This window comes from Hirundo rustica, chromosome 6 (assembly GCF_015227805.2).
Source record: "Hirundo rustica isolate bHirRus1 chromosome 6, bHirRus1.pri.v3, whole genome shotgun sequence".
Lineage (NCBI taxonomy): Eukaryota > Metazoa > Chordata > Aves > Passeriformes > Hirundinidae > Hirundo > Hirundo rustica.
The window spans coordinates 18,038,696-18,050,754 of record NC_053455.1 but is presented as its reverse complement, the minus strand read 5'-3'; the positions used below and the strand labels follow the sequence as shown (position 1 = coordinate 18,050,754).

Here is a 12,059-nt window from a genome sequence, read left to right as displayed (position 1 = left end):
AGAAATGTTTCAACTATATTTCTCTATTTCTGTAAATGATAAGAACTGTTTTTTCTTCAGCAAAGTATAGGAATGCTCAACGAAATACCAGAACCAGCATACTGGAGACTTAGTAGGTACCATGTTAGGAAAAGGCACGTGGAAAGTGATGAAGCAGGTCTTTGTCTAATGACTTTTCTCTCAGTGAAAATGAAAGTGTGACTGAAATTTATTTTAGAAATTTATCTAAGCAAGTGGTCTTCCATTCACAGGAAGGGGCTTTGTTTGAGAATGGCCACAAGTGTTTGATAGTTTAGGCTTCATGTAACAGTCAGATCAGTAAACAACTGCAGATGAAAAAGTCACACTGACTGAAAAAAGGAACCAAGGCTGTATACAGTGGTTAAATATTGTAAAGCTGCCTGGTATTCTCAAGGAAGTCAGTATGCCCTGATTTTAGAACCTTTCTTTTTGTTCTCTTTCATTTCTCCTTAGCATCTGAATCATCAAACCAAACAGTTTTGGTGTTACCCAACAGATGGACATTTCAAGTGAAATTGTACCCACTTTCTTAAAGCAGGATTGTATTGTTCCAAAGAGAATTTAAGGAAAAATACACAAAATAAATTATTCTGATCACAGAGGGGGAAGAAAACTAAGCTCATGTAACAACTTTCCACCAGTCTAATTGTATAGAATTACCTGTTAAAAGAATCACTCTGAAAACTGCATCCAGACTCAGATTTGGTTTATATAAAAATGCACATATGTGCAACCTGTCACAGTGCATAAAATGCTGTTATCCTTTGTTAAGTAGAACTATTCACAAACTTCTCAAAAATTCTGTGAATACTTAATTCTTTTTCCACAAACTCCTAAAGTCATTGTTAAACATTTTTTGACCTCTTCTCAGGTGGATTCCTATTTGATTCTGTGATCAGTTTGTAGGGAAAAGCAGGTGAGGTCCTTCAGTCAACAGAAAACATACACGTTATGAACATATACAAGAAAACACTAAAAAACCACAGCATTTTATTTTTGTCGATTGGTTTCTCTGCAGAATGTAAAGTCTCGTTGATAAGGGGTGTATAATATACTATGCTCATATTTTAAAATTTCAAAATTTTAATGAGAAAATATTTTAAATTAAACTTTTATAAAGTTTATAAAGTCTCTAAAAGTATTCCTATATCTACTGAGGTTGCTTCTATATCTTGTTCAACTTTTTTCTTGTGGATAACCTTAGATTAACAAGGAATTGGGGACAGGGAAAAAAAAAAAAAAAAAAAAAAAAAGGAAGCAAAACCAAGAGATGTATGAACTGCTGCCTGTTTATCTAAGAGCAGCTTCCTGTCTCTATCTGATCAAGCAGAAGCAGATACTTTTCTTAGAAGCAGATACGGGTTACACTGCCAGTGGCACAGCGGGAACGCTGCACGGCGACACGTGGCGCCAAGGTAAGTGCTCAGGATTCCAGGAGCCAGGGACACAACTCCATTCTGGGACAGGTTTCCACCTAGCTCTCCCTAATGGGATGCTGTCTTCCCCTGAAAGAAGGGACACAAAAGGGCTGGAAAAGATTGCTTTGGGGGAAGGATTATGTCAGCCCCAGCAAACCAAAACATGAGGCAAAAGACATCAGAAGACTGAACTAGGAAAGACATGCCTAGGATTAGGAAAGTAAGCTTGATTCATTCATTATTAGTTGTAATGGCATTGCCTTGATAAAATACTGTTGGTTACAAAAAGGGGAAGAATGGAGAAGGACTGTATTTGGAGCTGAATTTTTAACACTCTGAGCTGCCCCATCACTGCAAAAAGTGCCTTGGGCCCCACAGGAGGTTCCAGTAACTCTTCTATTAGGGTTCTTCAGTATTTTCAGACACTGTGAAGATACCAGTGCTATTTATATGAATATGCAGAATGCTTAAAACTTAGCAGAAAAATAAGCTCTGGTAAAAGTAGCTTCTTAGAATGCCAAGTGTCATGAATGTGAAAATATATTGTACATCTTTCTGTATGCATAGGGGAAAACATGATGCACTTAATGATATAACAAAATAACGCTTGCCCGCATTGCCTATATTCTAAAAAACATGGGGGTTTTTTCCTATTTTTTTCCTATGAATGTTTATGCTCAATGAAACAGTCCATAAAATATATCTTAAAGTCTTAAAGTATATCTAAAAATGGCTGAGCTTTTTTAGACCTGTTTGAGTTTCTACAGAATCTCATGGAGACTTGTGGGTGAAATTTAATGTTGCATGAGCAAAAATGCTGTTAATTTTAAGCAAAAAAGGCCTTTCTGAAAGGCATATTTCAACTCTCCTAAACTGTGAAGTTTTTCAGAATTGAGTTTTGAGATCTACTTGTGAGGTAAAAAGAATTAGCTATGGAGTATCTCCTGTACTTGAAGGACTCATCTTGGCAATAGAATTTAATTTGACAACACAAAGCCATCTACTTTGTTGAAATTGCTTAAAGAGAAAAAGGAAAACAATCTGTCTTTCCATCTTATGATTAATATACAATATCACCAGTACAGCAGCTACTGCACTAGCTCACACAGCATTGTTCCTTTCTTCCCTTACGAAGTTTTTTACAGATAAGAGTATGGGATATCCTTTTGTATTTCTGCTTATGGAAGTTTTAACTTCTTTGGGACTTTCAGAATGTCATAACTGAAGAGACCACATAAAGCTCTCTGTGAATCTGAAGAAGATGCTGTAGAAATGTATTGATACAAATACAGTATATAATGACAACTTATTTCTATAAAATCTCACAAGGTTCCTTTACAGGCTTGTTTGCATACAGTACTTGAAGTGCAACTTTTGCTAGTCCATTTCTCTAAATTTTATGTCTTACTGACTCTTCAAAATTCTTGTTCAGTGGGTTTTCTGTAACAAAATGACAGAGGCAGGATTTATGATAATGATTGAATAATGTGTCTAAAATAAAAATTAAAAGTAACTGTTAAGAAATTTTGGGGTTTTTTACTTGAAACATCTGATATGAAAATGGAATTAGTCACAGTAGGTTTGGACCATGAAAGTCAAACCATTAGACCATATCATTAAACCAAAATTCCTTGATGGTTAAAAAAAATATATAGTTGGGGAAAATTGTCAAATATATATATTTTTTAGGATAGCTGTAAGCCAATACCGTCCTCCTAGGCAAAACCAGCAGGTGTGCTCAGTAGCAGAGAGAAAACCTGGGAATGCTGCAGATCATGCATTCAGGTAAGAAAAATCATCTTGCATTGCAAAGTCCTAATTATCAGAAAAACAACTCAGCAAGAAAGTGTGATATGGACTACTTCCTCTGAAATAGGACCCCAGGCAATTTGAGTGAAAAGTGTTGTAATCAGAGCAAAGTAGTGCTTTCTGCTTTTACATTTCTGTGCAAGAAACTGCAGCATGCAGTTTCATTGTGGTGAGCTTCATTTGCTGGCTCTTTGACACATTTAAGTATAGGTCATCAACACATGCCAGAATGACACACTTCTCATTATTCCCATCATTGAAAGCATGTCCTCATGTAAGTACCATCAATGTGTCATCATTCCCCAGGTAATGCTCCACAGCCTCCAGTGCTGTGTTCATAGGAAATAATTAACATACTGGTTAAGTAAAAAACAAGGCAATGGGGTACAGTAACTTGTGAATATGAAGGACAGAAAAAACTTTCTGAGGTGACAGTTTTCATGTGGTCTCAACTCACATTTTGAATTTCATTTTTAATGTCCCAGCCTGCCATTAGACAATTACACCTTCAGATATTAGTTCCCTAAGGCAGATGGCAGAAGAGCAAAGCAAAGTCTTGCCCCAAAGAACATATGCAGATAAAAGCAATGTAAGGACTTATGATCAGTAAGATCAACAGAGCAAAACTCTTAGAAACAATGAGCTAAAATGAAAAGCTGTAAAAACCCCCAAGTGGTATGAGGAAATTTGCATGTTGATCTAAGAACAGATACTAAAGAGGCTGTTGTGAGTAATAAGAGAGAGGATGGGAGCTTAGAAGGATGTTGAGTCTGTAATACAACAAGGTAACTAACAAAAGAGAAAGAGTTTATGGGGGAGGGAAAAGGAATTCCAATTTCTCAGTCACGAGACTAGGAAACACTGCCTCATACACTTGCTGCATTACACACATGCTTCTGAAAGGGCACATTTCACTCTTAGACATGAAGAGACCTGTCATAAGAAAAGAGATGCTAAAGTGTGAGTAGGTAATTAATCTTTGATTCATCTGGTCTGCCTGTGTACATTTGATTTCCTTTTAGTAAGAAGTGGGTCACAAAACCCTAAGATCCAATTTCTAGGGCTAGATTTTTATTTTGTGATACTTGTCTATACTGATAAGCTTATAGCTTATTTATTTATAAGCTTATAACTATTTACTGTGTGGTTTTATGAAACCAAGCTGACATGCAGACATCTTATGTTTGTCTTAGGTATAGGCACTGATTTTTTTTTTTTTTTTTTTTTTTTTTTTTTAAAAAAAAAAACTAGTCATCATGTTGATAAAGTTCCTCAGTGGACAAAACTGGCAAGTCCTTCTCAAGAACTTTCCTTGGCTTTCAAGCTTGTGAATGAGTTTAGCTTTAGCTGAGAAGTTGGGCAACTTGATCAAATAAGGCAGTGGTAGGTAAAATTGAGTATGTGCTTTCTGGGTAGTTTTGTCATTGCTCCTTTTTTTTAATGAATAATAATGAAAGGGGCTTTTTTGTGGACAGGAGATCCATATAATAACCTCTCAGAAAAGGCAATAAACCTGTTTGGGTTTTCTGATAAATCCACAAATACATGAAACCTATAAGGCTGAATTTTTCTTACTGCATGGATAAGTTTCTGCACACAAGATGTATTTCATTGGAGTTCTTTCCCATGTGGGAACAGTTGCAGATGTGCTACCTTGCAACCTACTCATTCTTCACCCTCTTCACCTCCTCTGCTGCAGTCTAGGCTCAAAGCACATGAGCTATCACAGGAGTCTCTCAAGCAGTTAGTGTATTTGGCAGTATAACTGGACTGCAACCAATATTTTCCATTCTTGTATTTCCTGAGCGTAAGAATTAGTTCTCTAGAGAAGGGAACTGCTGAGTATCAGAGCTGTGATACAATCAGTGAGCACCAGCTGTCTCACAGCTATGGTTGTACACCCTTTCTTGCTGAAAGGTCAGCTTTTCTACGTGTTTCTGAGGCTCACACACACAATTCCTCCAGTCCCACTGCTTTAGTCAGGTCTGCCATTTTACTGATATTTTCATGTTGAAGCTGTTGATAACCACAGTCCTGGAAGTGACCAAGAAAAGTTTAATTGCTAATGGCTTTATAAGTTCATGCATCACAGCTGCAGTTTTTAGAGGGAAGAAGGTAAATTAAACACTGTACTCAGTCTCCACCTCACATGTTCAAAGGGAAACCCAGCAGATTGTCATGTGCATGCAGGAACCCACTAGTCTGGGAGGTTTCACAGGAGGGTTTCTGGTATATGCACTAAATCTTGCTGGAACAGCACAGTTGATGGCAAGTTCATTAATGGCAAGTTAATTTGGGATCACATACAGAGGAGAAGAGAGGAAGCAAGGATGTGTGAGGATGCAAAGAATACAAGAGTGATTTGCAGTAGGAAAATATACCACACACACATTTTCCTCTTCTGAGCAGATCCCAACATCCAGCCGTACCTGAATCCCTGTATTTCTATCCTTGTCTCTCCATTGCCTTACTAGGGAGAAGGTTATTTGGGATAAGAAATTCTGCCATATTCATATTCCCAAAACAGTGCTTACCAGAATAACAGAAAGTGCACATCTATTATTTCATTTGTGGTCCACTTTCTGATCTCCTTTGACTCTCCCAACCAGAGACCAGAGAGACCCAGGACTGCAGGACACCACCCCACTCCAAGAAGTGTCTTAACTACTCATCCTTCTTCTGCTGACCTTGACAACCTTAGATTTTGGGTTCCTCTTCCTTTGCATTCCTAACTTCAGGAGCATTAACATCCTCTGATCTCCTACGAACACAGTTTGTTTCTTCTTAAAAAAAAAAAGGAATTCCCTAGAAACAACAGAATGTTATAGCTGACATTTTCCCTTTTTGGTAACAGAAAGTTGGAATCTCGTCAGTCAGGTCCTGAAGAACTAACAGATGACAACCCATCAGACTACAACAGGGGGTTTTATTGCACCCAGGCTGGAATTATCTCAAGGATACTGCTGGGGTGGACAATGAGCAACAACACTCAGTGCCATGATGATCACACCCTGGATAAGTATTTGTTTCCATTTGTGTACAGCATTGTGATGATGATCAGTGTTCCCATCAACTGCATATCCCTCTATGCATCTTGCATTCAGGTGAGAAAAAAGAATGAGTTAGCAGTCTACATCTTTAGCCTGTCCCTGGCTGACCTTTTGTACTCTTTGATTCTGCCTCTGTGGATTGATTATGCCTGGAATGGAGATGACTGGAGGTTCTCTGCCTTGCTTTGTCAGATTTTTGCCTTCCTTATGTACATGAATTTCTACACCAGCACTGCGTTCCTTGCGTGCATCTCTCTTGACAGGTACCTGGCATTAGTTCACCCCTTGAAGCTCCAGTACTTGCGCACAAGAAGATTTTCATTGATTGTCACCATAATTGTTTGGCTTCTGGAAAGCATCTTTAATTCAGTCATATTGGTGTACAAAGAAGTGTTCAATGATCCTTGCAATTTCACTAATCATACGTTATGCTACGATAACTACCCCCTGAAAAGGTGGCAGGCGAACATAAATTTATTCCGGATATGCTCAGGGTACTTGGTCCCTTTGATAATCATTGTGTTTTGCTACCATAAAATCTACCAAGTAGTGAAGTATAACCAAGCCACGGTAGATGAAGAAAAGAAAAAAGTGAGGAAACTTATTCTGAACATCACAGTTAGTTTCATTGTTTGCTTCACTCCTTATCATGTTGTATTGCTCATCCGCAGCATCAAAGAACCTTCCATCTCTGACCCACATCTTTTGTTGTTGATGTATAAGGTTTACAGAATCACACAGGCCTTAACAAGTTTGAATTGCATTGCGGATCCCATTCTGTACTGCTTTGTCAGTGAAAGTGCACGAACAGAGATAGTGAATTTGCTCAGGTGTTGCTTGTGCCTACAAAAGCGTGAGGAAGACCAAGTGAAAGAACATGCTCTGTGCAGTTCTACTACAAAGAACACTGCACCGGTCACCTACAGAACTTCCTGTGAAACACAGTCTCTCAAAAATTCCTGAAAGAGCACATGCAAAGGAAAAATGGATAACCTAAAAAGAAAAGAAAGAAAAATTCTTCTCCAGTCTATACCTAGGAAATGCCCCAAAAGTCAGAGATACCAGTCCAAATAAAACCAGTACCTGGAGCCAGTGAGAACTTACTACAGGGTCAACGAAATCAGTGAAATATCAGCACGTATCTTTAAGTCATGTATGGTATATAAATCAGTGACAACAAACAAATGCACAGTCAAGACGGATGGCTGTGACATGCTGACAGAATTACTGAGGATCCCCCACAGAACTGTCTCCTGTTGCAGCTTTCTAGCCAGCCTGCTGCAATGTACTAAGCTGGAGGAAGGCTGAAGTCCTCTTCATCCTGAATAGCAAAGGCGCAGACAGAGGGAGGGTGGTAAATTTCTCTGTAATTTCATGGTGTTATTTATGCTGCAGTGACGGTTCTTGCATTTCATTAAAGACTCAAATTCTACTTTATCTTACTCCTGAGATCAGACACTTCTTAAAATTGTTTACCTCCTGTGTACGGGCACTTACCTGCCCTTAAGCTTTTGTTTTTCTTGAAAAATGTATGTTCTAGTGTATAACTGTTTGTCATGCAATTTCATTAAATATCAGTGTTGGGTTTCAGATAGTTGAAGGTTCATTAATTCAAGTGCCTATAAAGAAGCAAATTCTAGCCACCAGTGTTTCAAATTGGAGGAAACTTTCCCTGATAACACGCAGGGGAGGAAGAGAAGGATAGACAGGTGAGGTTTCACATCTCAGCAATGTAAAGGGGCAGCCTTCAGAGTTGTTTATTATGACTGAAATCTGGAGTGTGGTTCCATTTTCAGACTCATTAGGGTAAGGTTTGCATCCCATTTACTTAACTGCACATGGAAGCCTCAGCTAGAGGTTCCAGGGGTCTCAGTCTGCCAGTTTCAAAAAATTAAACAAGCCAGCCAGCAATACTGGCAAACCAGCGAAGAACATGAATGTACATGTACCAACAAACAGAAAGAATGGAAACAAAAGAACCCATATTTTGAAAGAGTTCATGCTAGCACAAGTCAGAAGTGCAGCTGTTAATTCAGGAGCTGTTCATGTGCAGGACCCCAGAAGCAGTTGCCTGGTTCCCTGGTTAACTGTCCTGTCCAGACACCTGACCCTCTGAAATGAGTTAAAACATTACATTTTTTTCTCCTCACACAACCTTTTTACTTTTGCTCAATTCCCAGGAAAAATTTTTGGTTATGGTGGTTTTTTTATTTCATAGGGAAAGAATTTTTCTTTCCATCAAAAAAAAAAAAAAAAAAAAAAAAAAAAAAAAAAAAAAAGGCACCACCACGCCCTCTAGAAAATTTGTGCAGTGGAAATATTTTGACCAGCACTTTTCAGCACCCTTTTAGGTCTAACATTATATATGGAGGATATGCATAAAATGGTCACAAGCAATAAGATATTTCTTATGAGAATACCCCTCTATTGTAAATTAAATATTCCTCTATTGTGCAAATTAAAAATTTCTCCATGCAAAGAGCATTTCCATTGTTTTCATGAGTTTCTGTGTGTGTCTAGACTTTCTGTTAATTTTACATTCTGAAATGGGACCTTTCCAGGCTGTGCAAGCTGAGCTTGTTCAGCCTGGAGGAGAGAAGAATTTGGAGGACCTAATGGCAGCTTTGCAATCCTGCAAAGAGGGTATTGAGAGGAAGGGGCCAAGCTCTTCACAAGAGCTCAGAGCAGGAGTGGTTTGTTTTGAGCCTGGCTGGAGATTAGGGCCCACGCAGCCACTCACTCAGCCCCCATCTGTCCCTCCACAGACAGGTGGAATGGAAAGGAGAATCAAAGTAAAACTTGTATGTTGAGATAAGAACGGGTTTATAATCAAAAATAATTTTAGAATGCAACAATAATGGTTAATTATAATAATAACAAAGATAATAATAAGGGAATAAACAAGTGACACACAACACAATTGCTCACCATCCACTGACCAATACCAGACCCCACTTCCTGTACCCAGATCAGCCACCCTTCTGGGTAACTCCCCCCAGCTATAGAGTGGGAATGACATTCTCTTGTGTGGAATATCCATTTGGCCAGTTTGGGTCACCTGTCCCAGCTCTGCCACCTCCCAGTTTCTTTTGCAAACCTCATCACTGGCAGAGCATTAGACAAGAAAAAAGTCCTTTACTTAGGATAAACACTCAACAAAAACCAAAACACATCAGTGTGTTATCAACACCATTCTCATTCTGAATTCAAAACACTGTAACAGCTATTTAAAGGAGCTCTGTAAAACTTGAAGCAAGAAGGGTCAGAGTTGATATAAGGAAGAGTTTCTGAGCTATGAAGAGCTGATAAGCAGTGGAGCAGGTTGCACCAAGATGTTCTGTGTGCTCCATCCTCAGCAGTTTCCAATACCCAGCTCAACAAAGCTTGAGCAGCATCTGGCCTTGTAGCTGACCTTCCCTTTAGCAGAAGGTTGCACTTGAGCTTCCCTGAGATCCATTCAAACCACAGTTATCGTGTGATGCTGTGGGTAGTCACTATTCTGGCTGTTGCCTTCCTCTTTAGAAAATTACATTCCTTATCTTTTTTGTTTCCATTTACTGGATTTTGTTTTGATGTGTGTTTGTGTTTCTGATTTGGGTTTTTTTTTTCCATAGTTCCTTCTTATATATTATGAAGGAAGAATTATGCAAGCAGCAGTGCAAGTTACTTCATCATGAATTTTTTCCACTGCTGACCTATGCATTTTGCAACAGAATGTGAAATTTCACAGTAGCATTGAAATAAAAGCAGAACTAAACTTCACTAACTTCACTGAAAAAAGAACTCAGTGGATCATTTTTAAATCTTTCACATGCCATAAAGGTTAGAAAGTTAATTCTGTTTGGGCTTATAATTTAAAAAATTTAAGAATTAATTTAAAAAATAATGAAAACTGAAGCTAAGCCAAAAAAAAAAAAAAAAAACCCCACAAACTACTGAGTCAGATTTAGCCTCTGTGTCACGGAGTAGTGAGGGCTGGCATCTCCCCAAGGTGCAGTGAGCCAGGAGCTGAGAGTGACAGCCAGGCAGTCTGGGCAGTGTCATCACTGCCCGCCACAGTCGCATGGCATCTTCTGCCAAAGTGGCAGAAGAGCAGGTCTGGCCAACTGTTCTCTGATCACCAGACAAACCTCTGGGGACAAGACAGGTCACAGGTCAAGCTGGGAAGCCGAGGAAGGCAAGGTTAGGATCAGCAAGGTACAAGGCTGGACATGGCAACACCATGTCAGCATCGGCCTGTGCACAGGCAGTCAGTTCCTAATGTAGTATGAGAAGAGACCACAGACTCCATTGATAAAGTGACCCTGAGCCTCTGCAAAAAGCTTAATTTCCACAAAATGTCACCCTGAGATTTTATATTCTTTAATATTCCACCAATGCTCGTGAAAGCCATAGCATGGACCAGCTTACACGGGTATCTGTGGGTGTTTTTCATAGCATCATTTCCTATGGTACCTGCCTGCATTGCTGAAGATTCACTTCAATATAAAGAAAAACCATGACATGACAGTGGCTGGCCCATAGGCTGGGGTTCATGAAAAAGCTCAGATAAGTGCAGGGTTCTATCTCTTTATGATAATAAAAAGTAGGTACCTAATTCCTTAGATTGCACAAAAATGCTCTATATGTTCAAATCACAGGCCTCTGGAGAAGTGAGGAGACATCTTGATGGAAAGACAACAGTGAACTGTACCTCAGTCATTTGTGCATTTCCCTTATTATTCTTACATAGAAAAAAATTTAAAGTTCTTTTCATTCTCTCTCCACATTACTTTGTCCCAGCTGAACCAAATATACTGTATGAATGTAGACATCTATGTTCTTTTTAAAATTGCAGTGTTACAGGAGAGCTACTTTTCACTATGCACAAAGGCATAGGATATGGAAAATGTCATCCAGGTTCCAATCCATGCTATACATTATTATCATTGAATATTCCACTTAGAATTCATGATGGCCCTGCAGGCAAAAGAACAAATGCTAATCTACAGGAACTCTTCCCAAGAAAATGGCATTCGTTGCACAAATGAGTTTAAGAAATTCATGTCTATTTAATAGCAAGAAGAAAGTCATGCATTCAAATTCCATTTTCCTCACGGACAATGCCTACAAACATTAGTGCATTATTTCAGTGAATCACCGTAGTTCCTATCTCACTTCAAATCTATATAATAGGAATGTGGACAGTTAAAAGGGCCGTGATGGTAATTTAATTAATATCCACGGGGTATGAAATATCAGTGCCAAGGAATATTGCTGTCAGCTTAATAGCAGCAGGGGTGAATTTGTCTATCAATAATTCTCTTAAAACAGAATCTGTCTGCCAAAAGTTCAGCAAATATATAGTTCAACTTCATAAGTTGGGGGATTTTCAGATTCTACCTAGGTGGTAGAATTCCAAACATCATGTAAGCTGTTTTTTGTCAGAATCTTAGAATCATTAATGTTGGAAAAGAGCATTAAGATCTTCTAGTCCAACTACCAACCACAACCTGCATCTCTGCAGATCGCTATTCTGTTCTGATGTAGCTACGCATAAGCTTCACTTTGTTAGTGTCAGCTCACAAGGTTGTAGGCTAACAGAGAGAACTGCCTAGCCTGTGGTTATTTTTTTTTTTTTTTTACTGTCTAACACATCTAACTGCAGAACTACTGAAAAAGGTGAAGTATGAATTTGAGTTATAAAGATGTATTCCACTTCCTGTTTCCATTCACAGAGAATGACGCTACTGAAATCATTCTGATGAGTCTAGTGGTAAGT

At 38.7% G+C, this 12,059-nt stretch overlaps 1 protein-coding gene across 4 annotated transcripts; it reads left to right on the top strand.

Annotated features, from left to right (window-relative positions):
- Positions 1–1,356: 1,356 nt before the first annotated feature.
- On the top strand, positions 1,357–7,740 carry GPR65 (G protein-coupled receptor 65). 4 transcript variants are annotated; one of them, XM_040067504.1, is made up of 3 exons: positions 1,357–1,436; positions 3,159–3,224; positions 6,103–7,740. In XM_040067504.1, exon 3 carries the CDS (start codon positions 6,224–6,226, stop codon positions 7,259–7,261), a length of 1,038 nt encoding a protein of 345 aa, XP_039923438.1. In that variant the 5' UTR covers positions 1,357–1,436; positions 3,159–3,224; positions 6,103–6,223; the 3' UTR covers positions 7,262–7,740. The 4 variants fall into 4 exon arrangements, 3 of the variants coding, with proteins under 3 accessions (XP_039923438.1, XP_039923434.1, XP_039923436.1); XM_040067500.2 differs by having other exon boundaries at positions 3,129–3,224; XR_009207936.1 differs by lacking the exon at positions 6,103–7,740 and adding an exon at positions 5,858–5,994 and having other exon boundaries at positions 1,366–1,436; positions 3,129–3,224.
- Positions 7,741–12,059: the final 4,319 nt, after the last annotated feature.